The 26,582-nt window shown below is 42.8% G+C and overlaps 2 protein-coding genes across 3 annotated transcripts; both read left to right on the top strand.

Moving 5' to 3' along the window:
- Positions 1-1,061: 1,061 nt before the first annotated feature.
- Positions 1,062-26,582, top strand: ASMT (acetylserotonin O-methyltransferase). 2 transcript variants are annotated; one of them, XM_051633868.1, is made up of 9 exons: positions 1,062-1,118; positions 17,625-17,813; positions 19,605-19,776; positions 20,058-20,187; positions 21,028-21,096; positions 21,616-21,734; positions 22,517-22,657; positions 23,922-24,044; positions 26,080-26,582. In XM_051633868.1, the coding sequence occupies exons 2-9, from the start codon at positions 17,742-17,744 to the stop codon at positions 26,289-26,291; spliced, it is 1,038 nt and encodes a 345-aa protein (XP_051489828.1). In that variant the 5' UTR covers positions 1,062-1,118; positions 17,625-17,741; the 3' UTR covers positions 26,292-26,582. The 2 variants fall into 2 exon arrangements, with proteins under 2 accessions (XP_051489828.1, XP_051489838.1); XM_051633878.1 differs by lacking the exon at positions 17,625-17,813 and having other exon boundaries at positions 1,110-1,118.
- AKAP17A (A-kinase anchoring protein 17A) lies at positions 1,116-9,995 on the top strand. Its single transcript, XM_051633780.1, has 4 exons — positions 1,116-2,216; positions 4,720-4,868; positions 5,769-6,009; positions 7,449-9,995. The coding sequence occupies exons 1-4, from the start codon at positions 1,455-1,457 to the stop codon at positions 8,370-8,372; spliced, it is 2,076 nt and encodes a 691-aa protein (XP_051489740.1). The 5' UTR covers positions 1,116-1,454; the 3' UTR covers positions 8,373-9,995.

The raw sequence follows: 26,582 nt of genomic DNA, 5'->3' as shown, positions 1-26,582 counted from the left end.
CTTCTCTGGAGACATTCAAAACCCGCCTGGACACATTCCTGTGTGATGTGCTCTAGGTGATCCTGCTCTGGCGGGGGGGTTGGGCTGGGTGATCTTTCGCGGTCCCTTCCAACCCCTCAGTTTCTGTGATTCGGTGACACCTCACATGCCTGCAGCCCTTCGGCACGCCGCGGGCTGCCCCCCCAGCACAGCCCGCAGCTCCAGCGCAGTCCGGCTGCCCGCAGGTCGCGCTGCCCTTTCCCCAGACCCGTGCGCGCGTAGCTGGGCGACCTCCCAGCACGTCTAACAGCACCGGCCTCTCGCGGCCGCGCCAGGCCAGGGAACCGGCTGGGCTGGAAGGGACGGCGAAGACAATCGAGTCCCGGAGCCGCGTCCACGGGCAGGGACACCCCCCCCCCCGGGCTGGGACGCCAGGACAGGGCCCCGCGCTGCACCCGCCCCGCCGCCAGGCGCCGCCCGCGCCGCCGCTGCCATAGAGACCGGCTGCCGTACAGAGCGGCCCCGCCTCCCGGCCTGCCCCGAGCCCCGCGGCGGCGGAAGCGGAAGCCGCGGCGCGGGCAGCGGAGGGGCCTGTGTGCGGGGCGCGCACGCACCGGGCCCGGGGGCCGTTGTCCCGGGGGTGGGCCGAGCCGCCCCGCCCCGCCGGTGAGGCAGGCGCTGGGGCTGGGGAGGTGTCCCTGCGGAGGCAGAGCGGGCCGGCACAGGGCATCCGGCGGCGGAGGGTGCGGGGAACCTGGTCCGGCCCTGGTGGGCCCGCTGAGCGGGTGTCCCCGCGGGTGTCTTCCCCGGGGTCTCTGCCGGCCTTGCCGTGGGCGGGTGGTGGTGGCGGGTGGTGGCGGCGGGTGGTGCTGGCTGGCTGCGGGGCGGCTCGCGGCGCTCCCCCCGCTCCTGCTGCCGAGGCCGCGGGGCGCTGCGCGGGGCGCTGCGCGGGGGGCGGGGGCGCTGCTGGGTTTTGCATCAAGCGGGGCGGTTTTCTCTCGTTGCAGACACCTGGCGAGTCTTTCTGCGGGAGGACGTGGGATCCGCCTCGGCGCTGGCCTGCTGGCGTGTCCTGCTTGCCACGCAGCCCTCAGAGCGGTGGGACATCGCCCCGCCAGCCCCCTCCTGCCGCAAAAAGGGTAGCTGCTTTCTGAGCCATCCCGTACCGGCTGCGTGTTATGCCTAAAATTGTCATCAGCTTCTTGGGTGTCTGTTTTTGGTTTGTTTTTTTTTTTTCCTGAGGCCTTACTGAGGTTTAATTACTTAAAGGCGCTTGTGGTGATAGTGTAATTTAAGATGTTTGTCCTACTCAGTTTTAACTCTCTAATTGACTCTTTTATGTTGTTTTAACTCGGGAATGGTTAAATGGCCAAAGAATTCAATTATTTACGGATAAGGGCTGTTTTATTTGAGTACTCTTGGCCTGCAACTTAAACTTGCATCTTTTATTTTTTATCCTATGCTTTTTCTGTGCTATGGCTGCTGCAACAATAGTTCATGATACATCAGAAGCTGTAGAGCTCTGTGCTCCCTGTGGGTTATACCTTAAACCCATTACAAAAATGACCATCAGTGTGGCCCTTCCTCAGCTGAAACAACCGGGAAAATCCATTTCCAACTGGGAAGTGATGGAAAGATTGAAAGGGATGGTGCAAACTCATCAGTTTTCCACTCTGCGGATTTCTAAAAGCACAATGGATTTCATCCGGTTCGAAGGAGAGGTGGAGAACAAAAGTTTGGTTAAATCTTTCCTGGCGTGCCTGGATGGCAAAACCATCAAGCTGAGCGGCTTCTCTGACATCTTGAAGGTCCGTGCTGCAGAGTATAAGATTGACTTTCCTACCAGGCATGACTGGGACTCGTTTTTCCGTGATGCCAAGGATATGAATGAAACCCTGCCAGGGGAGAGGCCAGACACGATTCATTTAGAGGGCTTACCTTGTAAATGGTTTGCAGCAAAGGACTCCGGCTCGGAAAAGCCGAGTGAAGAAATCCTTATAAAAGTTTTCAGGAATTTTGGAGAGATACGGAATGTGGACATACCCATGCTGGACCCTTACAGAGAAGAAATGACTGGCAGGAATTTCCACACTTTCAGTTTCGGAGGCCATTTAAATTTTGAAGCTTATGTTCAATATCAAGAGTACGCGGGTTTCATTAAGGCCATGAATGCCCTGCGAGGGATGAAGCTGATGTACAAAGGTGATGATGGCAAAGCAGTGGCTTGCAATATAAAGGTAAGAAGCTGGGAACCTGTGTGAAAGACCAAATACAGCTAAGTGGTGTTTCCCTAGTGCCTAAAACATCTGTTTGTAAACTCTGCTGATGGCAACAGGTGACATTAACAGCACTAACGTAGTTATAGCTGTAGTTATAGGCAGAGGGTTGGTTTCCTAGGCCTGTTAGTAGGGTGGTGAATCAGAGTGGGAAGGCTAGAGCTGTGTTTATGGATAGTTGGGTGGGTGGGGTAAATGTGTAGGCTAGGAAGCCCAGGAGGTTAATTAGGAGTAGAAGGGTTATTAGTGATGTTAGGATTAGGGCTCATTTGTGCCCGTCTTTATTTAGTGGGGTTATTAGTCGTTTTGTGATTAGGTGGAAGAATCATGATTGAAGGGTAGAAAGGTGGTTGGTGATTCATCAGTTGCCTGGTGTGGGGAGGAGGAGGGCAGGGAATAGTGTGGAAAGGAGGATTAAGTGGAATTCCTAGTAGGTGGGGGCTTATGAATTGATCGAAGAAGCTCAGGTTCAGGGAGTGATTTTAGTGTGTATTGTGGTTTTGTTTGAGGGAAGGTTGGTAGAGGTGAACTTTTAAAGAGGTAGACTTTTAAAAGAAAACGATAGAAGAAAAATCTATTGTTAGACTGTGTGAACCTTTTGAGAGTTTGCTTTTTTTGAACAAGCCGGTTCTAGAAATGAGAAGTGTTTAATGGCCCAAACAAGAACAGGAGCATGACCTGCTAAAAGGTTTTTAGAAAGTAATATGTTATTTATAATTCATGTCATTTCAGTTACAAATTTAAATCCTGAACAAGTACAGCCATATTTCTCCAGAAGGCTGTCTTTCAAGTGCATTGGTGTCTCTTGTGTTCACTATAAATAGAAATTTTAGGGGAGAAATGCACAGCCTCTGTATTTAGTCCCTGCATTGATAATTAAGTCTACCAGACAAGTGTCAGAACTGTGACGTTTAGCAGCATGTGGCCTGTAAGAGCTGCCGAGTGCAGTTAAGCAGCAGTGTACTTCACATACAGAAAGGGCCCACAGAAATTTAAACAATTATGTTAATTCATAGCGCAGTTTCCAGTGAATTCATAATATGTACATACTGAGTTTTCCAGATCTTTTTTCCTTGTAACCCTTGTCTTAGAAAATGCAGCTAGGACAGGAGAGAAAAGGGCATTCTGTTCATAGGAACTGTGAAAACAAGGCCTGAAGAAAACTTCCTCTCATATGTGGTCCATGCATTTACATATTGGTTGAGTGAAATGTTTGTGGGTGTGTTTCAGTATGCTCTGTGGTCATTTATCAAACCAGGAAGTGTATTTCAGGAAAAATCTTGAGGATTCCTTTATATAATATGGGAACATGCAAATATTTATTCAAGTTGTCAGTCAGTATAACTAAAATACTGTAATCTTTTATCTTGTTACCAAGGGTTGTTAGTTGAAGCATAGAACCTCTTTCTACCCTGCCCCTCAAGGTTTTCAAGGGGCTGTGAAATTCAAACTATCACTTAAATGCAGGGGATCAGGGTTCCCAAATTTAGTTTGGCTGTGAAACAGGAGAGGAAGCATGCCTTCCTGACAGCTGTCCTGGCAATTGATAGGAAAGAGGGAGTGCTGTGTTTGTGACTATGCTCTTGGGACAGATCTCTGTCATACAAGGTCACAAGACCTTGTCAGTTTCTACCTGTCTGTCCTTTTAGCCTGTTAACAAAACATCATTTTACATAGAGCCTGGCTGTTCTCTGCCCCATGGTGCCCGACAGTGGGCATGCTGGAATGTGTTACGGATCCCTGCCTGCCTGCGTGCACAGCCATTGATATCTAGAGTGGGAGATGAGGACACCAGGGATGTGATGTCTGCTAGTGTCCTATTCCAGCACACAGCTGGACATGGCTAAGGTGTGCCCAGATGTCCTGGAAGCTAAGCCTTGTTTCTCTTAAGTGTGTTAACTTCCTTTTCTCTTGTGTTCCGAGTCTCAAAGTTGGAGCTTAAGCCCAATATTCCTCAATTTGGAAATCTTGGTGTTAGAATTGGTGGGAAGGCACTTGCTTCAACTGGGTGCTGAATGTTGTAAAATTGTTTCTTTGGCTGAACTTCAGGATTGCAGCTTTAGACAGGCCTTTATTAAAGTCCATTTCTACCTTGTGCTATACAGTCAGTCCTTAATAACATATGTGAGTTACAACAGTTCTGTATGTTCCTGTTCTGACAGGTTGAAAACATTGGACAGCCAGGGCCTAAACCACACTAGGGTTTATTTTTGGATGTCTGACACACACAACAGTGTAAACTGGTACCTGCTTGTGCCGGTGTGCAGGCATGGGGTTACCAGTTACCTGGTTATAGTACTCAGGTACTTCCTCTGGGCACATACCTTTGTTTTGAAAAAAGTTTTATGGTTCTGATTTTACTTAGACTGTGGTTTGGATACTTTGGGCTAGGTTAAAATTGTTGAGGATTGTGCCAGGGATTTATTTTTCTACTTAAAACTGTATTCACTTATATCCTGTAAAGGTTTCTTTTGACTCAACAAAACACCTCAGTGATGCCTCAATTAAGAAGCGTCAGCTTGAAAGGCAAAAGCTTCAAGAGCTTGAAAAACAGAGAGAAGAACAAAAACGTAGAGAGAAAGAAGCTGAAGAAAAACAAAAAGAGGAAGAAAGGTATTTATTGCTTATTGCTAAGTTATATTTTCAGCACCTGGGTATAACAACATTGTAATTACTTCTTCATAGCAGCATCAATAGCAATTAACAAAACACAGGTTTCATTTCAAAGTTCTGCTTCTCTAGCTAAAGTGAAGCACTTACAATATTTTGGTACTTCTGAGGAGTTAGGATCCAGGGATTGTGAGATTTAGAGAAGAAGTGGTTTACACTGTTTTTTTTTCTTGGGGGGGAGGGGGGTGTGTGTTGAACTGTAATTCCAAGAGCTCAAACTATACATATAAACACAAATGGAGCAAGTTGTGTCAGAGATTCTGTGCTGTTCTGCTGCCTTGTTGTGCATCAATTCTCATTGCTTAATGCTTAGCTATTAGACAGTTCCTGAAGCTATAAGGTTTAGATTATCCCTAATGCTTGTGTTCAGTCAAAATACTAAATCTGCAAAATATTCCATTTCCTAAAAATTGTTCCATTAGACACCTGATCTCAGAGACCCTTGTTGTTTTTAATGTAAGCTTCCATTTTGTCCTGATGACTGAAATAAAACCCACCAACCCCTGCACACATTTTACACACAATTGGTAATTGTCTTCTCACTATGATGACTGACTGCCTAGCTGTCTGATGCCTTGTTACTGTCTCTAGTCAAATTGGCTTTAAAAAAAGTAGTTTTTGTTGTAGCCATGTTTTATGTTTGGATTCCAACTTGCTTTTAGATATTAACATGCGGATGGTTGCTTGCTATCACAACTACTGGCTGAAATGTTCACTGTTTTCTCCTTCTGTTTTTCAGTAATCAAATACAGTTACTTAGAAACAAATTGCTTTTTTACATAGAGTAGCAGTCTAAAATAGTGCCTGCCCTAGATAAGATAAAAATATTTAATCTCTTTTTAGGAAGCAGAGAGAGCTTGAAGAATATGAGAGAGAGAGAAAAAGAGAAGAAAAGTTGCGCAAGAGAGAACAGAAGCAGAGAGATCGTGAAGTTCGACGAAACAAGAAACAACTTGAAAAGCTTCAAGCTGAAGAACAGAAAAAACTGCAAGAGAAGATAAAGTTGGAAGAAAGGAAGCTCCTGTTAGCTCAGAGAAACCTTCAGTCCATTAGACTAATTGCAGAGCTGCTAAGCAGGGCAAAGGTAACTTCAGTATTTATTTCAGAAGCTAATGAAGAACCCAGGATGATAAAGCCTTTTGATGACTTGAGAGGGAGTAGGGAGCGCTGGTCAGTAAACAGCAGTTTTAGTACCTCTCCATATGCTGTTCCTTAGACAAAAAAAATTGAAGTGCAATGAAACAGTATTTCTTCTTTGGTGGATAAAGGTAAATGGAAGGGTGAAGTTGAACCTGTAGACCTCAATAGCATTTTTGACATGTAAAGTAACTGGCAGGCTTGCTCTGAAGTCCAGTAAAAGAAAGTGTAAACGTGATAAAGTGAGCTAAACACAAAAGATAAAATGCAAGACTTCTCATATCTAATTCCAGTTTTGATGCTGTTTACTGTCTGGCTTTTTACACTTCTGTTAACTGTTCTTTGCCTTTTCAGAGAATGAGCTTTCATTATTTGATGTTTGAAAATGTGCAGAATTATTTTTCTGTAGGGAAAAATACTGTCAGCTAAGGTTTTGATTCTTAGATCCTGTTGCTCTAACAGTATTGTGAATTTTCAATGAAACAGGATGTAGTTTGCTTAATATTTGGATAAAGTAATTTTAGGCTCTAATGTCATGTGTGTTATTCCTGTAGAAATTAAAAACTGCAGCAAAGCACAGGGTGGTTTTTTTCTTGATTCCATTGTACTTCAGGAGTGTTTTTGAACTCATACAGTCCTATGTGGTCAGTTGTATGCTAGGAGAAGGGAAAAGTACCTGCAGGCTTCATAACTTTGCAGGTGTGAAATAGAAATATTGTCTGATAAAACAGAGCAGTTTGTTTATTTCATTCCCAGAATTTTGGGGTCTACACTAAGCTTGTTTATTTGGGTCAGAATGAAAAAAAAGTTTGAACCTTCTTTTTTTTCAGAAACTCAGTATCATGAGTTTCTGAAGTGATTGACAAAATGAGAATCAGTTTCTACATATGTCTGTGTTAAATTATTTGCTGGTATTTATGAACTCCTTCTAAAGTCCTGTATGAACTATAGACTGCAATCATCTAAGACAAATCAGTGTTTCAAATTTGACTTCAAGTGTTCACCTTGATAAATTAATTCTTCAGATTTCACTTGTTCTTCTAGCTTGTTTCCCTTGTCATATTAAGGAGCCATAAAGACTGAGCTTTGGTTTTGCTTTGTGAGACAGCTAGGAGAAATCACACTCAAAAGAGTTTGGGGACTAATCATAATTTTTCACTTTACAGCAGCTGTGTGTTATTGGGCTTTTTGTATGTCTGATTTTGGGTGGTTTTGGGATTTTTTCCCTTTAAGAGAGAAACAACCATTTTATTTTAGGATGCTTGTTCTGTTTGGTAGGTTTTATTTTCTGGCCATATTGCTGCTTTTGTGTTGTGATAGAACCTGTAAGTAAGAGCAGGCCTGTAAGTAATTTTTTTTGTTTACTCTTCCCTTTCACTCTTTCAGACAGTAAAGCTTTTGGAGCAAGAACATAATGAAGAGAAGATTCGTCTTCAGCAGCAAGAGGAGAGACGAAGGCTCCAGGAGGCTGAGCTCAAACGTGTGGAAGAGGAAAAAGAGAGAGCACTGGGGTTGCAGAGAAAAGAAAAGGAACTGAGGGAGAAACTACTGAATAATCTTCTGAGCAAGAAAATGGATGAAGTCAATCAAAACAAAGAAGGAACTGAAGCATCTCAGTCTGACATGTCAAAAACCCCTAGTGGTCCACACACAGTGTCATCCAGCTGCATCACTTCTACCTCAGGGCAGGCTGTTACAGACAAACTGACTCCTGGCTCTCAAAGAGAAGTAGCATCACCGGAGACTGTCAATACTCAATGCAAGTACTTGAATGGCAACATTCATGACAAAGTTTATGTTAAAGAAGGTCAGACACTTCATACCACAAACTCTGAGAGGTGTTCTGAGAGAAGTTCAGGGGTACTTTCATGTGTTCCCACCAATAACCAGCAGCAGAGGAGCCTCTCTAGCTCTGACCAGAATACCTGTAGGAAGGACTCACACTGTGAGCAGAGCAAGCGTAGCACAGAGCCAAGGAGAAGAAAGAGCCGTTCCTGTAGCAGCGTCAACACTGATGAGAGCAAGGATAAACGGGAGAGGAGCAGACACAGGAGAGATGTAGATTATCGGGATGAAAAGCGCAGGAAAGAAAGGAGGTATTACAGACACTCTAGCAGAAGTTACAGCCCTCGCCGGAGCCGCAGCCCTCGCCGAAGAAGCGTCAGCCCCAGACGTTCCCGCTACAGAAGAACTGGCAGCAGTGAACGTAAGAGGGACAGAAGGGAAAGAAGTCACAGTCGCAGAAGTGTGAGTAGGAGACAAAGGAGGAGGAGATCACTGAGTAAGCAAAGGAGTACTTGGAGTAGGTAGTGGACTTGGAAAGACCGTGGTTGGACAAAAGGGCCAGAAAGTTGTAAATGAGACCTCATCAGTGTGACTACTATAGAAAAATTTGTTTTGAGCAATGCTTGACTTGCACCTAGTCCCTGAAATGAAGAAAATAGATGCCTGATGGTTCTGATGTTCCTTCATGCTTTGTTGTCGCTTTCTAGGTTTTCTACCACGATGTAAACCACCTGTGCTTGTGCTTGAGTTCCTACCATGCTAAAAGCCAACCTGTTTTCTTGATTTTCAGTTTTCTAAACCTTAATTTTAGTCAATTTAGGGTTTTTTTTCTCTCTGTATCGCCTAATTTGGCTTGAGAAGTACACAAGTGCCAGTTATAGGAACTCAAGATTTGACAAGCTATTACATATAGATTGGATTTAAAATGTTTTCTGGTACATTCAGTGAAATCACATTTGACAAAGTAGAGGTTTTGCTGATGGAGATGGATAGCAGGACTTGCATTTGTTTCTTAAAACTGACTATAAAGATAAGCAGATGATCTTTTTAAACTGCTATGATTCCTTCATGTGTCTGTATGGTGCCAAGCTTTTTGGCCCAAATTATTCTGACATGTAGTGCTGTTTGTATAATACTTTCCATCTAAGAGAGGTGCACTGATGTAGGAAGTAATAAGCAGTGATAAAATGGTTGAAAAGGTGTTGACGTATTTTGTTGACATTTGGCTTTGTAATTGCTTCAGGTGGTATAGAGCCACTTGAAGGATTTTTTTCAGGTACATACAGAGCTAGTCATTGTCTTCTGAAAAAGGGGCCTTCTTGCTAAATTATTTTTACTTGTGGTGTTGGAAAGTAAGGCTGCAGTGTCCCTTGTTAAATCCATGTAAGAATACTTTTGCTTCTAAAATGCAGCTCAGGAATATTAAAAGCTATAACATTACAATGAAACAGTTTATTTTGCCTTTTTATGGTAAAATTAAAAAAACCAAACCTGTTTCCAGCGAACTGAAGTTGCTGTTTTCATGTCAGTATATTAAAATCTGCAGAAGTGTTGTATGAGAACCCATTTGTTGAAAAAGATCCCTCAACATATTTGAATAATGAAGCTCAGCCATTCTTCTTGATGGTCCCGTAATGTACAACTATGTCAAGTGTTATTTGAGCAGGATGTGTGATCTTTACCTACAGCCTTCAGGTGCCATTTTCCTTACACTGATGTATCAAATTAAAGTGCATCCTTTTCATGGAGTGCCTGGAGAACACATTGGTACTGCAGCTCAGCTGGATCACTGGGTGGTTGAGTTTATTTGCGTTGATTTCACTGAATCCATGTAGGGTTTCTTTCTTACTAGATCATGCTGCTGAAATATTAGTAGTTACTAGCTGTGGAAAGAAAAGGTAGACATTGTTTTCCCTTCCTGGCAATTCATGTCTTTAAAGATCTACAGTTAATTATGGTACTTCTCAAGTTTTTGTCATGTCTCTTGTTGAGTTTCACCACTACCTTGGGGGCTTGGAGCACAACTGATTTATCTAACCATCTCAACACTGCCAATTTCTTGAATTCTGACTGTGAGGCTAAAAGCCTATCTACCTGAAGATAAGTTCATTTTTAGTCATGATTTACATTAAAAAACAATCTAATGTTGGTTGCTAGTATTTGATAAGGCTGGTGGGATGCCTGTTTGTAAATGCATGGAATTCTGCATAGCCTGATCTTAAATGCTGGCACACTGTCCATGGTAACACTAATTTTTTCGTTTGAAAAAAGTGTATTCTGTCTGCTTATGTGAGAAGCTTAACTAATGGCTGTCAGTACCAATGTCTTTGAGCTCAGGGTTAGATTCTTACTAATATTTCTACAGTATGTTTCTACTGTGGATTTCCACAGGGATTGATATGTTGGCTGGAGGGTCTTGATGTATTATGTAAGTAATTGGGGTGTTGCTAGTTTATAATGCTACTTTTGGGAAGCCATCAAGAGACGGATGCAGTGTTATTGCCGAGTGGAAGCCATTAAAGTAGTGGCAGTCACCAAAAAGTGTTGGAGTTATACTAGAAGCATCCAACAGATACTGTTAGATGATGCAAAAAAAGACTGATATTTTGGTTCAGAGAAGGTGCCAAAAGCAGGTGTCATATTCCGCCCTGAAATTATTAAATTCCATAAGCTCCCCTGATGTTTAGAGCAATTTCTGAGGCCAGAGAAGATAAACTGTAGGGAGGATGTTCAGCTGACAGGCTTTGACGATCATTCAGCTTAACACGTCATATCCAGCGCTGGCTTCATACAAGATCCTGAAAGTGCAGTAACTTTAGTAAAGTAAGTTTGTAGTGCTTGTAGTTCTTCTTCTTCTCACAGCAGCTTCAGGAAGAAAAGCCTGAAAGTGCTTTGAAGCTACTTGCAAATGCTTACTTTCCAAAATGTAGAGAAAATGTGGAAGAAGTCCTCTTTCAGTCTGCCAGCTCAACCAAATCAAAACCTCTTAAAAATTCTAGTACCTAAAGTCACCCAGTAACTGCTCAGTGCAGAGTGTTATCTACTCTTAACACAGTAGTATTGTTGCTTCAGCTATGTGTTTTGCTTCGAAGCTCTCCAAAATTATTTCAGCCCTGAATCTTCTGAAATGGATTTTATCATGTGTCCTTGTACTGGTTCTGGCAATGGTAGAGTTCACTTCCTTCACAGATGCCAGTAGGGTGCTGTGTTTTGGGTTTGTGACAAACAGTGTTGATAATACACCAACACTCTACCTGTTGCTGAGCAGTTCTTGCACAGTGTCAAGGCCCTTCTCCATTTCCCAGTTTGTACACACCCTACCAAATGGGAAGACTGAGGTTGGGAGGGGACACAGCTGGGACAGCTGACCCCAACTGACCAAAGGGATAGCCTGTGCCATATTTTATTATGGCTGAAGTATGTGCTTTTGCTACTGCAAAACCCTCACTAATGCAATAGTCTTCTTTGCTCATTCCTACTAGGTATCTTCTAGGGGTCTTAGTATTTTAAATGAAAGAATCTAGGATACCAGAAGGCTTTATAAGAGTGTCTAGAAGCTAAAGTACTGAAGCTACCAATATTTTTCCCTACTCTGAATGCTGTGATGCTGATTGCTTAAGTCTTATCTGATTGGATTTGCAAGACTGACTTTCAGGAGCCGTTTAAAAGCAGATAAAATTATTTGGTCTTTTTCTATTCCATTTCAGCGTATGTCTGTTGCGTGTCCTTGAGTTTGTATGAGAAGATAAGTAATGCCTGTCCTTTTCTGTTTTAGCTGCTTTAGAACAATGTCTTCAATCTTTGATCAACAAACTTTGGTCTGATTAACGAAGGAGTTCCAACAATCCCCACAGCTGTTCTTGTTTGACTATTACATTCACAGTGCTTAAATCACACCACAGTCACAGGCTGGGATATAAATGTAAAGGAAATGGGTTTATCAGCTAATATTCAAACATTGACTTTATGTTGGTGTGGTTGAGTATGACTTAGTTACTATGTTACCTCTACCTTCAGACCCTTAACTGCTAGAAATTAATCCAATAAGAAAGTTTGCAAAGACACCTGCCTGTTTACTTCTGGAACTGGTCAATGAGGATTATGTACCAATAGTAACTTGATTCTTTGCCTACACTTGTCAGGAGTTGCATGTTGATTGTGTCCCATTGTGTGAAAGTCACATAGCTTATTCCATTTGTCTGTCAATTGCCAGGATTTGGTTTTGTTTTGGTGGCTTTGTTCCCCCAGGTTCTAAACAGGAATACGGATTTATTCACTGTTTTTATCAGAAAATTGAGGATCTGGCTGAGCAAGACTGTAAGTCCTTTTATTCTCCATTAGACTACTGTTTGAAAAGTGAAACCTCAGTGTTGGATTTTGTCTTGACTGAACATGACAGCCCCAGGGGTATAAGGTAGAGATGAGGAAAGAAGTCCTTGAAGATGATGGAAGATTTCAGTTCAAGTTATTCCTCCAGACTGTTAAGCTTACCTCATGCATTTGACTTTTTTTTTTTTTTTATCCTGCTTTTAAACACTGGAGCTCTTCTCATGCCATTGCAAAGCCAAGAACTCAAAATAGTTCCCAGCTTCCTGCACTGTGTCAGGTAGCCATATGTGTCAATTTTAAGCTTACTTTAAGATCAGCCTTTGTTGCTGGGAAAAACTCAGTTTCACTTTTTAATGTTAAGGGTTTTTTTTCCTTCTGTAGTGGAAAAATCTCCTCGGTGAGCAGGACTGGTGTGGTATAAACATGGAATGTACATCTCGTTAGCCATGGCTCAGGCAACTCCACAGTACAACACTGTTCATGCCTGCTGGGAAGCCTTGGCTGCAATGAAAGAGAACTCAGCCCTATTCTGCTTACTAACTCCCAAGAAATGCCCAGGGTTTCTTCCAATATTCTACCTCCCTTCTGGAGTCTGAAGTCACACAATGGGACAGGAGGAGAGTTTTCTGAATTACGAGGATGCATCTCTCTTGCACTTAGCTCCAGGAAAGATTTCACATCTATCTCCACAAAACACAGTGTCTGTCTTCCGTCCTTCTAGAGATGCCAGGAGGATAGAATTGAACCAGTGGGAACCTACCATGTTCTTGAGGATGTGTAGGGTTCAGAATTGTATTAACCATGTAATGATACATGGCAGCATGTGACCTCTTCTGTTTGAGGGCGAGGACCCCTTCTCATAACAGACTGCAGGAGTGTCCTACACGAAGAGGGTGGGAAGATTGTTGGGCCAAAGCTCCTGAGCCTCCCTGTGCTGAGCAGGAGCTGGTGCATGGTGTCCCTGCCAGTGCTGTTGCCTCCTTGTGGCTCTTAGCACTGGCAGCTAGGAGTGGTTTTCGGGCAGCCCTGTTAAATGAAGAAGAACATGAGCCTCAAAAGGGTAAGAAATCCAAGTTCTTCATGCTAAGAAATCCTAAGTTCTCATAGCACACAGTCCCGTTCTGATCCTTAAAGAAGAATGTCTCCTGTTTCTGTCTGAGGGCTGATGAGCCTCTCTGCACTTACCAGCATTTCAGCCTGCAGTTTTCTTTTTATCTCTTGGCTTCATCCTGCACTAGGTCATTTGGGAAGCAGATTACTCAACAGAAGCTACAGCTTCTCTACAAGGGCAAGGCTAAGCCCTTCAATATGATTGTCATGGTGCTTTTCATCTGCTTACTGCCTGCTGTGGTAAAGTAAATTTGATAATGTATGAGTCACATTGCTAGAAGTAATTGATATTAGTGAGAATTGGTTACCAAAGCTGTGGCCATATCCATATGTTGTTTTTTTTTTAATTGACTCTACCTTTGTAGAGTAATGTATTCAAATATCTAGACTAAGGGCATATGCATGATAAGGTATGTGTGTAAAAAAACATTTTATATGTTACCAGGAAGCATAATCTTGAAAACTGTTAGAGAAAATGGGCATTTTTGCAGTGGCTTCCAAAATTGTGAGCGCCAGGCTGTACCAGGGACTGCAAGGCTGTAAGTGCAAACCACCAGAGTCACTCCCAAATAGCATCAACCAAAGCAAAGGAATTAATTCACTAACACCTATCAGCAGGCAGGTGTTCAACCATATCCAGGAAAGTCGGGCTTCAGAATGTATAGTGGTTACTTGGGAAGACAAATGCCATCACTCCATATGTCCCCCAGCTCTTTAAGCTGAGCATGATGTTTTATGGTGTGGAATATCCCTTTGTTCAGCTGAGGTCAGCTGTCCCAGTTGTGTCCTCTCCCAACTCCTTGTGCACCCCCAGCCTTCTTGCTCACAGGGTGGTGTGAGAAGCAGAAAAGGCCTTGAGGCTGTGCAAGCACTGCTCAGCAACAGCTAAACATCCCTTGTTATCAACACTGTTTTGGTCACAAATCTAAAACATAGCCCCATATCAGCTACTAAGAAGAAAATTAATCCCAGCCAAAACCAGCACACTTGCAAAGAGCATGAGGTTGTGAACAATGCTTGAGTTGGGCCATCAGGTAAAAGGACTTCAGGGGTGCCTACACAAAGCCACAGGAACACTAATTTCTAAAGTTTCTTTTTGAACGAATGGAGGAGAGAATTATCAGATTAGCAAGTGTAAAATGGCCTGTGCAAGGCAGTTACATGTCCACTGATGGCTTTTGTGATACTTGACACAGTACAAGTAATTTCTGACGTAAGAGCCTGCTTCAGTTTCTGTCAGTCTTCATCTTCTTTTTGCATCTCTCCCTCTTCAAAAGTTTCAGCCTCTACCATTTTTAGCTTACAAACCTGTCTGTCCTAAGGGATACCATGCCTCTTATCTGCTGGGGCCTTCCTCTGACAGAGATCTTAATGACTCTTTGGGTGAATTCTTTGTTGAGAGATTATTTGCAGGCCAGGAAGTTGAAGCAAATACAAATCCAGATTGCTTGTGATGGACTTCAAAAGACATTCTCAGTCAAGAGTTTTTACTATAAGAAAAAATGAGCAAAAGGGAGGGTTTGCTTAGAGAATAAGCTGGGTATACAGGTTTTCCTGTCTTCTCCAAATGTCTGCCAGTAACATATGTGATGTACAATAGGAATAAAAAAATTAATTGGTGTAAAAAATTGACAGAAACAATAGTCATGCTACTAGGGAAACATTCATCGTAAAGCATGAGAAGAATTAGAAGTTGTAAAGAAGAAAAAGAGCATTTTGTTAAAATTGTATGTTCTGTTTCAAAGATAAAATATGATACTGAGTATCTTGAATTTTTAGGATTCTTAAAAAATGGCAGGGGGTTGTGGGGGGCACAGACTGTACTATCTTGGTGCACTTCCAGGCCATCTCATGTAAGCTGGGTGTACACAGAAGCTTCATAAAGATGGCAAAGCATGGTTGTTTTCATACTGGCATTACTGAACCTCATTACTGTAGTCATGTCCCTGAGATTTGTACTTGTTCCTTGTCAGGAAAGTTGTACATGTGAAAACAGTGTCATCTACCATTTCTCACTGGCAGATACATTATTAAATCTGCCTTGTTCATAGATGAGTTCTTACTTTCACATGTGATGCAAAAATGACTTAATTTTTTTTGTGTAGTATTTTTCTGTAGTAATTGGGACAAAGAGAAGTTAATTACCAAAATAGAACCGTTGAGGTAAAGTAAAAGCTTTAGCCTGAACCTGGTATTAGTGCTATGATAAAAACCTTGATGGGTTTTTCAGAGAAAGCGAGCCAGTGCAATTTCATCTTCATGAATGCATTTGTAGCTTAGAAGGAGCTTAGTCTCTAAGCCTCGCTAACAATTTACTTAGAAATAGTCACTGTGTGTGGCTTTGCATGAATCTGGTGTGGGTTATCTGCAACCCTCGTCCCCTACATCTCACTACTGGTAGTAATCCTATTAGATGATTACATCTGGTGTCCTCAACAGACAGATTTAGTCGTAATTGAAAAAGTACTTCTAGTGGATTTAATTAACTGTCTAGTAAGTTTGTTACCAGAGCCTCCTGTACCCTGTAACTTTACCTTAAGTGAAGTGAGTTTATGTCCCACTAGGGCACACTAGCCTACAGCTATGCATGTAACTGTCTGTTATTTAGTCAAAAGTCCAAGAATCAAGGGCTGAGCATTTTAGTATTGGTGAATCTTTAATGCAGCTGTACTAAATGTCACTGTAATATCTGATTACCAATCTGTAGCCACGTCATTTGAGGAAAGTGTAAGCTGGTGAGTAACAACTAGCTCTTCCTAGGCTTGTTGTGTTTATCTCCATGGAAGAGAAATGTATAATCCAGTGTGGTGAGCATTTGCTTACAATGTGGCTGATGGCCTGGATCTAAATAGCTATTATGATCCCAGGAATGGGAAATCTTTATGCTTGGGCAAAATTGCACCAATTTGTTTCTTAGGAGCAGGCAGGAAGAACTGACCTTTAGCAGAAAAGTGTTTTAATTTTCCTACATATTTCCAATTTTTTAGCTAACAATATTTGTCTTTGGCTAGTGATATTTATCTATGTACAGTTTATTTTAATCAGAGGAGAGGGAAGGCTATTGAGGGAATGAAGCTGACCTCAATGTCCAAATGGATGGAGACTTTTTAAAAACTTTTTTAAGTTTTTAAACTTTCTTTTCTCATAGAACTGTCTTTGGAATGGATCTGAGGAACTGAAAAAGCCGCAGTGCGTTCACTGTGAGTGGGTCTAGATTTGGGCAAGTGAGTGAACTCTGCAGACTCACACTTAGGGCATGTGCAGACAGAATTTCCTGAATAGAAACTGAGCATGGGTGCTGTTGTTGAGGTGGGGATAGCAGGGGAAGATGTCCATTATGAATGTAGCTGTGTTCTTGAAACCTGTTGTCCAGGCTTTTCCTTAGGAGAAACTGTTTCTCATTACATGCAAGGTGTATAGATTCACAGTCACTCTGGCAGAAAGGTGAATTGTGATCTCCAGCCTCCACAGTACAGATTAAATAGAATATTAGTGTCTAACCAACACTGAACAGTGAAATCCAGTGCCCTAGCAAGGCAGCAGCAGTATATTTACAGACTGTTGGCCATGACAAGGAGATCTAAGTGTTTCTACAGTTTGATGTTTGCTGTAACTTCTGTATGTTCAGACCTATTGTTCTAATAACAAGGGATGGCCCCTGGTGTTAGAACCTGGAGAACCAGTACTGTTTCCGAGTAAGGCTGATAACTGTGACATCTGCTTAGCTAACTTTAACAATTAACTCTTAAAGCAGATTGCTATTTCACTATTGGCTAAAAGAAACACAACATCTTTTGGCTGAAATGAGAGGGGTGAGTGAAATTAGGGCCATGGGAGGTGCTAGAACTGGTCAGGAATATGTCATGACCACTTTAAGGTGAGCTGGTACTCTTTCACACTTAAACACCTGGGAATGTCCACCTTTCACTTGAAGAATTATTTTGCCAAATTGTTTTCTTTCCTCTGGAGTCACCGTCATTGGGCTGGCATAGGTAAAGGATTTCTAATCTCAGGAAATCTTCCAGCATAAAAATGCCAGTCTGGTGGAACAGAGCTGCCTTTGAGCAAGCCCCAAGAAAGACTCTGCTTTGGTTTATGAACTTCTGGTGCATCACATTGAGTTCAGGTTCTTGATGCTGTTCTGTAGGATTTCTGTTTTGCCTGTTAGAAGCTTTCAAGTGCTTCTAAAGCACCAGTGTGTTAATCAACTACTGAACTGCCAATACAGGCTTTAATCCTCACTGTTTCTTTAGCCCTGAACTTGATGATGGAAGACCCAAAGGAACATCTGAAGCTGGTGGAAAGGCCAAATAACTTAGCTAACATGTTTGTAAGCAGCGTGTTTCTCAGAAGCAATAAGATTAAGTGGATCAGCTGGTGTGCTTTGTGTCTGGTGGAAAGAAGCTTATTTAAATTAAGAGGACCAGAGAATCAGTGCTTCAGTCCAGAAAGAAGATGGGTTCCACAGAAGACCTTGACTATCCCCAAGTCATCTTGCAATACAGCAGTGGATTTTTAGTCTCAAAGGTAAGAAATATAACTCAGTCTTGGATAGATGTCTAAGAGTATGCAGACAGAAATATTCAAAGATCTCCCTTTAGATCCTGCATGGAGGTCTTTGGAATGAAAACCATTCCATACAGAAGCATCCTGTCTGCTCATCTAGACAGGTAGGAAATTTGGTAAGAAAAAAGTTCTGAAAGCGACCTGACCTTCAGGCTAGACTCAGCATTTATTGAGACTTCTCTGGCCTTTGAGGTCTTGGATGAACAAACCTTGTCTCAGTGTGAGGCTTTATAAAAAACACAGGGGCTTATGGCTGAGGAGTTGCTGTCTAACTGCATCAGATGTGGAAGGTTCCTTCGGTGGTGGGATTTCTTCCTACTTTTAATTTTGGGAGTTTGAGAAACAGAGCACTGACCTGAATTGCCAAATGTCCTCCCTGTTAAACCATGCAAAGAAAAAAGATTTTTCAAATACTTTCTCACAGAATTTCCTTCCCTGGTCCATAGTTTGTCTGCATATATTATGCAGAATCCTGTGCTTGAGAACTGCTGTATATTGCCTCTTTTCAGGTGAAAGAAAGAGTCTAGTATAATGACTGTTTTTCCAGATGACATTTGATTAAGCCACAAAGGTAGAACTAGTAGTTCTACTTCCCTTATTGTTTACTGATGTTGCTTGCCTTTCTGTGTGTGTAAGCACATGGGCATAAAATTATAATATCCAGTGCAGTGGAGATTTTTTTCTTTGTTTACTATTTAGTTACCTTTCTTATTGTCCCTTACTGCACCTCTGGCCAACCTGGTAATGTGGAATGTTCTCTTGTGCAAATACTGCTGCATCCTAAGGCTCCTGAAAGACAGAGCTGACAGTAAAGAGGGGAAAAAATGGATAATGAAAAAACCTTTTGCATGGTGAGAAAGAGGAATGCCCAGTGCTTTCCAGTTTAAGACTGGTACCATGTTTTTGAGAAACAATCTCAACTTTGGTTAAACCATGTTCATCCCAAAGTTAAAAGGAGATTCCCATGGATTTCATCAAATCATTGTAGAGATAGGCAGTCAACTGACTTGATGCATTTGTTACTGTTTTAGGAGTATTTACATGGCCAGAGCAATAGGCTAATACTTGTCAACTTCACCATGTACAGCTTATGTATGTTTATGTATGTCTGTCTGAAGGCTGAGGGTTGTTCCTGGAGGTGTTACACATTTTCTCTGTGAAAAGGCAGGGCAATTCTGTTGTCCGGAATGGGGCAGTTCTTTTGGATGAGAAGAACCTCCTTGCCTCAGAGAGACCACTGTAGTCATGCATGTCAATCTCCCTGAAAATAAGGTCCATACAGCAAGATATTCCCCTCTGCTGCAAACCACAGGAGAGTCTCCAGGGTTCACTGAGCATGTGTTAGAGCCTTAGTTAAAGAGTAAAAACAACAGAAAAGCACACCACTGAGCAGTGTTGCCTTTGTACTCTCCAGGCAAAATGCATAAGAGACTTTGAGAATGAGCTCTGAAACTAAGGAAGAGGCAGGAGCGTTCACACCCAAAATCTGGTCTCTAAATATGAACCTTTGTGAGCCAAAAGCACTGGCTGGCTTATCCAGAAAAGGAAAAGAAATGGAAAAAGGTGCACTACAAGCACTGTACGGTATTACCCGTGTTCAGAGAAACTTCATTTTAATCATTGGACTTCTTTATATGAAATATAATTTTCCATTAAAAAAAATTATGGGTGTATTTTCACTAACAAAGTAGCTTTAGAAAGGCAGTAGGTGCTTTCACCTGATCCCTTACTCTCACCTCTCCTTACCCCAAGGTTATGTTCACTGCCTGTCAGTTGGGGGTGTTTGATCTGCTGGAGTCAGAAGGGCCTCTGTCTTCAGATGCCATTGCTGCACGCTTGGGTACCAGCACCATGGGGATGGAAAGACTGCTGGATGCCTGTGTGGGATTGAAGCTCCTGGCAGTAGAGCTGACACAAGAAGGAGGTAATAAAGGCAGAAGAAAAGGAAGAAACTAAAATACTTAACCTCTGATGGTTCTGAAAGCGAGGCAGGATGTGTGGGGGAAGTGTTACCTATAGTTAGGCCAGTTACTGTATCTGGAAGGAGGAGAGAGTCCCTTGGGAAAGCCATTTCCTTTAAAGCTGAAAGAGAAACAGCAAATGTCAGCATGATTAAAGGTGTAAAGTGAAACCCAGGTGAAGGGCTCTATACCCCTAAACTTGTATATCATACATGTTAGTAAATGTATTTATTTCACCCTTTAGCCCTCTACCGAAACACAGACATTTCCAACATCTATCTTACCAAATCAAGTCCCAAGTCTCAATATCACATTATGATGTATTACTCCAACACAGTCTACTTGTGCTGGCACTACCTGGCTGATGCTGTGAGGTAAGGAGGAATGTTGTGCACTCTGTTGCAGACTGCTTTGTGGCTTCTGTGTGACTGCTTTGAGTGGTGTGTTTCTTGGGAAGGGCACAACAAAGATGCTGGCTGGTTCTCAGAAAAGCCAAACTAATAGACCATTTTGCCTGTTAACATGGCCAATGTGATCTCGTTTTTTCTTGTTTTCCATTTGCATGTATTCTTGTTTTCCTTTTCCTTCTCTGATGATTTAGGAATCAGATTTCTGTGTGTTTGACCTTCAGGAAAGTGCTTGATCATTGAAATGGCTCTTACTAGAGGAGGCATCAACAAAGTAAATGATGAGTAATGATGGCTAAGGGTACTTCTGTTGCAAAGTTGTATAGGAGTAGTTTGATATGGAGCTGGAGTTTCACTTGTTTAGGTCTGTGCAACTGATGATCAGTATGGTGTGTGTGTGATGGTGATGATTGTACCAGTCTTGTACCTTTACCTGAGAGAAGTTCCCATAAATCACAGAACCATAGAATGGTTTGGTTTGGAAATGACCTTAAAGGTCATCTAGTTCCAACCCCCCTGCTACGGGCAGGGTCACCACCCACTACTAAACCAGATTGCTCAAAGCACCATCCAACCTGGCCTTGAAAAGAACCAGTCATTCTAGTGAAAGGTTGAGAAATGTATCAGCAGATTTTGGGGAGGGAAATGAGGGTGCCTTTACAGTCATTGCAAACAGGCTGACATATATTCTCTACAAAATTGACCACCTTCCATGGGAATAAACTAGCTGAAGCAATAGCCCTGAGGCGCATCTGGGGTAAAAGAAAAAAAAACATACTCATATGCTTTTTTTGGTTGCTGACTTAGAGAAGGAAGAAACCAATATGAAAGAGCTTTTGGCATTTCATCTGAAGACCCTTTTGGAGCAATGTACAGGTAATCAGTACTATATTAATACAAAACTTACATATATTGTAGATAAAATTAATGCTTTTAATTATGGTTCAGGACAATGAAATATGAAGAGGTGAGAATCTCGCTCATCAGAACCATCATGCAGCGTTTTCCTTTCTCAAAAATATCCATTGTTGGGACACTGATATTTTGAATATAATTTCCTGTTCTGAAAAATGTGTGGCAGGTCTCTGACACAGAGGCAATGGTAGTTGATGGAAAAAAAGCCCCTTGGAAGCCTGATAATTAGCAGTATAATACACTGTTGGGCTAGTTGGACTGTACTAGTCCTAATTCCCTATTTAAATGCATGAACGCATAGATGTACCCTTCTGCTACAGTAAGATTCATGGTAAGTTTATATGCAGAGAATGTACTCTGTGTCAATAAAAACAGAGGTTAGTATTAGAGATAAAATTTATATTAAAAGTTATATGATAGGCATCACTAAGGATATTGTAAGTTGCCTTTTCTATGTGCTGTGTCTGTTTGCATTACTAGATCAGAAGAAGAAATGCTGAGTTTCATGGCTGGCCAGAACTCAGTATGGAGTGTATGTGGCAGGGATGTTCTTGCTGCATTTGACCTTTCCCCTTTCACGCAGATCTATGACCTGGGAGGTGAGTGTCAGCAGGTCTTCTTGCACAAGCCTCTGAGCTGTCTTCATTTAGAAGCTCTGCAAAGAAAAATCACTCCTGTGTTTTAGGATGGGCAAAGCAATGGAAAGCAGGACATATCTCAGCAATAAAAGGAACATTTAACTGATTTTGTTGGGTTGAAAAGAGAAATGTGAGAGTGGTGAGAGCATTAGGAAGCTGATTGCTTTTGTCTACAGAGTCTCACTTGTTTGATTAGTGGCCCTTCCCCTTGTGTACATAGCAGCTTTGGCATATTTTCATGCCTTGCTAGATGCATTCTTCTGGTGTCAGTCTCTTTCCCTCCTCCCCTTCAGTCAGTGTCACTGGATATTTTCTGCAGCCTTTTACCTTGCAAGCACCTCGTTGTCCCAGCATTGCTGAGTCCTTCCAGGATTCATGGGATTGGTCAGGCTCCCTCATGGGTTTCATCACTGCTTTCACAGCCTGTGGTTTAGTGGCTCTGTTTTTCATTTCCCAGCTTTCAGCATCCACAGCTGGGTCTGGCTGAGGGCTGCATAAAAGCTCTAAGAGCTGGGACTGACCCCATAGGCCTGGGTGCTGGGGACCCTGGAGCTTCCTGCAGAACCAGTGGAGACAGTGACTTCTCTTGTCCCTACTCTTTAATTTCAGCAACATGTGAGGAGCGAATATACCTTGCCGGCTTCCATACGGCTGAGTGTACCATTGCCTGCTTCACTTCATGGGGATGTTGCTGAACAGGTTGGTTTTGTGTCAGTGCTGACCTTCTTTTTCTCTCCCAAAAGGAGGTGGAGGAGCTTTGGCCCGGGAGTGTGTTTCTTTGTACCCAAATTCCACAGTCACAATTTATGACCTGCCAAAAGTTGTGCAGTTGGCCAAAGAGCAATTTGTTCCCCCTGAGGAGTGTCGGATCAATTTCCATGAAGGTAAGTGCAAACAGCAGTGTAGTGTCATCCCAGCTGTTGCTCCTGAGCCCCTTGTCTCTGCTCAGAGGCACCACGCTGGAGGCTTAGGTCTCCAGCTGCCCCTTACGGGAGCAGAGTGTCCCAGGCTGCAGCCTCCCCAGCCCAGCTCTGCAGTTCATTGCTACCACAGGGCTGAACTGGTTGTGCATCTGCAGGTTGCCTTCTCTCAGAGGCACAGTGTGGCTGTTCAGGAGCCCAGAGCTCTTTACTCCTGAACAGAACTATTTGATTTCTTCAGAACAAGGATGCTTTAAAAGTTAAAGAAAGGCTTGCATTTCTGGAAAACTGACATGTCCATGTTATTAATCTTCCTAACACTCCCTTTTCTCCTGTGTAGACCTCCTGGCAGATGTGTGGGATGCCAGGCCTGTGCTGAGCAAGGGGTTTTCCTTCTCTGGTTATGATTGATTGACTTTCAAGTCCTAAGATATTTCAGGCTTTGATTATGGGTGAGTTAGCCCATATTCCTCTTGGCCAGTGAGAAGATCTTGTATGGCCTTTGCACCATCAGTGATGAAAATGAGTGTAGGGAGATCTAAATTTTAATGTTTACAAAATCCTTGGAATGACGTAGTATTGCTTGAAGCTCAGAGTAAAGAAACCTTGAGGAAAGAAAAGTGTATATAAAAACAAAGGTAGAGAAACACAGGAAATGTAACATGTGCCAGTGGTGCAAAGAAATGGGAGTGAAATGGCAAAGATGCAGAGAGAAAAATGTGGATGCCTTACATCAGGTGCTGAACAAAAGGCATGATGATGAAGCTAGTGTTAGGAGGTGAGAGATGTGTGTTTTTTCCTTATGAATTTATGATGTAGCTTGTGGTTGCTGAAGGTCTTTGAAAAGTTGTTTGGATAAGGGAAAAAGTCTTTCCTTTTTTACTGTGACAGAAACCACGAGAAACTGTCTCCTCTCCTTAACACTTTATGAAGCTGAATTCTTGTCGTTGGAGAAAATTTAGATTCAGATGCTTTCCTTTGTATCAAAAGCTGTTTCAGATAAGCAGTTGCTATTAAACATTTCAGACCTTCTTGAGCGTGAAAAAGAACAAAATTCCCTATGCGGTGCCACAAAGGACTTTTACCAGTAACTGTGTTGCTGTCTAATGTGAGTGATGGACATGGAAAGCCCAGAGTCTTTAGAACTGGACAGAACTGAAAATATTTGCTTAACATAACCCTCTGTGTTTTGGTGTTTTTTTGTAATACATATATTCTTACTTTACAGGAGACTTCTTTAATGATTTAATTCCAGAAGCTGAGCTGTACATTTTATCCAAGATACTGCATGATTGGGATGATGACAAATGCAGGCAACTGCTGGCAAAAGTCTACAAGGCTTGCAAACCTGGTAGGTGTGAGCCCTTGAAGAGCAGAGAGACTTTTGCCTGTTGTGGTTTGGGACAACAAAAGGAACAGCCCCATGGCCACTCACTCAACTCCCCCCTCCCCTCACACACACTCTGGGATGAGGAGGACAAAGCTCACAAGTTGAGACAAAGGACAAGGAGGGTTCTTCACCGATTAAGGTCCCGGGTAAAACAGACTCAACTTGGGGAAAAATAATAATGTAATTTCACACTAACCACACACACCCAGGACACAGACACACACAGAGCAGGGCTTGCATATGTTACCCCACCCCTCCCTTCTTCCCGGGCCCAAATCCCTTTGTTCCCGGTTCCCTTCCCCCCAGCGGCACAGGGGGACAGGGGATGGGGTTTAGAGTCACTTCACAGGCTGGTGGTTCCTGCTGCTCCTTCCTCCTCAGGAAGAAGGATTCCTCACAGTCCTGCCCTGCTTCCCCATGGGGTCCCTCCCATGGCAGAGAGTCCTCCACAAACCTCTCCTTCATGAGTCCTTCCCACGAGGTCCGGAGCTGCTCCAGCCTGGGCCTCCCACAGAGTCAGGGGCTGCTTCGGGAACAGCCACCTCCCCTGGCCCCGGGGTCTTCCACATCGGCGCAATCAGAGTCCACTGGCAGCAAAGCCTCTGGCCACAACATCCAAGTCCAGTGGCCAAGTTCACCCCTCCTGGCGCCTTCAGGGAATGTTCCACCACGTTCCTCCATGAGTGCTGGGAAACAGCTGCCATCTCATCATGGGCTGCAGGGAAACTTCTGCTTGGGCACCTTCCTCCCCTTCTTCCTCACCAACCACCAGCACCGCTCTCCTTACCCAGCACAGCTCTCCCCCTGCTGCACAGCTCTTCTACCCTAAGTGCTTCTCTGCTCAGGTGTTACAGCTGTTCTTTTGTATTTTAGTCTCAGACTCACATGTGTTTTCCCTCTAATGGTTACTTGGCTGGGTTTTGGAAGCAGGGGGAGCTTCTCAGCTTCTTACCAGAGCCACTCCTGTGGCCCTTCTCCCGCTACAAAAAACCCCACCAAACGAAATCAGAACATTCCACTCCTTGCCTCTGTGAATCACATACGAAAGAATCATTAGCAAAATCTACATTCAGCACAAGAGTTTTCACAAGCTTCACTCACACTGAAAAAAAAAAAAAAAAAGCATAAAAAAAAATAGATAGCAGCACGATACCACACAGAAAAAAATAATGTACACACAATCCACCCCTCAGCCATTTACCACAATATTAACAACAAAAAATTCCCCATAACCACACTTGTCCATGTTTTGCCTGTTACCTCTCCTTATTTATATCCTTGTCTCTCCTGCCTGGCTCTTCCAGAGGTGCATCTATTGTCCCTCTAATGGCTCCTTGGCTGGTTTAGGAGCAGGGGCAGCTTCTCAGCTTCTTACTGGAGCCACCCCTGGGGCCCTTCCCGTGCTACCAAAAACCCCACCAAACCAGCACACCTATCAGTACCATGAAGCACACCAGTCTCAATGCTCAATTTCAGTGCAAGGGCTTCTTGCTTTAGTCTTTTGCTTTCTTAATCCAGCCATGTGCAGCTGAGCCTAATAAGGCGTGGTCTAAGTTCTCATTATCTGCCTTTTTGTTTTAGTCTTCTCTGCAGGGACTCCTCTTTTAAGGCATTTAACTATAAGGATTGGGGATTTGAGGTATTGTTTAGACAGACAAGTGTGTATGTTGTATTAAAAATCCCATTAAACATTAAATTGAACCCTCAGAGATTGAATACACTGCCTACAGAGCCAAAATGAGTAACATCAGGAAAATGGGAAGTTTCCATTCCAGCCATAGCATCCTCTTCAGCCCTGGTACATCAGTACCTATGTAGCCCAGTGAAGCCATGCTGTGATGTTTTTGCTCTTCCGTTGTCCTCTGTGATGCTGAAACATGACTTAATATCGAGGTTACTTCTTCTTGAAACTAAAGGTTAGGATCTAATAACTCAGCTAAAAAGTATCTTGTCTTCTCAGAGCTCAGCACATGTTTATTTCTCTTTGTTCAACCAGGTGGTGGGGTGCTGCTGGTTGAATCGCTTCTGAATGAAGACAAAAGTGGGCCTTTAGAAACCCAACTGTATTCGATGAACATGTTGGTGCAGACAGAAGGAAAAGAGAGAACAGCAGCAGAGTACAGCAAGCTCCTGGAGACAGCTGGCTTTGGAGACGTTCAAGTCAAGAGGACTGGAAAACTCTATGATGCTGTTTTAGGAAGGAAATAATAGAATGTCTTTTATGTACCTAACTGTCACATTCTCTTCTTAGAGGGAATAATCAACTTAGCTTTTAGTTAAAGTAACTAACTGATATTTTGTCAGGAGAATCACTGATTATAGATCTTGAGCATGCATGGGTTGTGAGTCTGGTAGCCTGATTGGGGCTTCCCTTTAGATCTGGAAGGTAAAGAAAGAAATCAACCTATTCCACAATAAATATCACATAACAGAAATGTACAATGTGTCTGCTTCAATTTTTTTAAATTCTTTCCAGTTATAACACTATATCTGACAAAA

This window comes from Apus apus, chromosome 1 (assembly GCF_020740795.1).
Source record: "Apus apus isolate bApuApu2 chromosome 1, bApuApu2.pri.cur, whole genome shotgun sequence".
Classification (NCBI taxonomy): domain Eukaryota; kingdom Metazoa; phylum Chordata; class Aves; order Apodiformes; family Apodidae; genus Apus; species Apus apus.
Note: the sequence above shows the minus strand (reverse complement) of the source record. Positions and strands in the feature narration are given on the sequence as shown.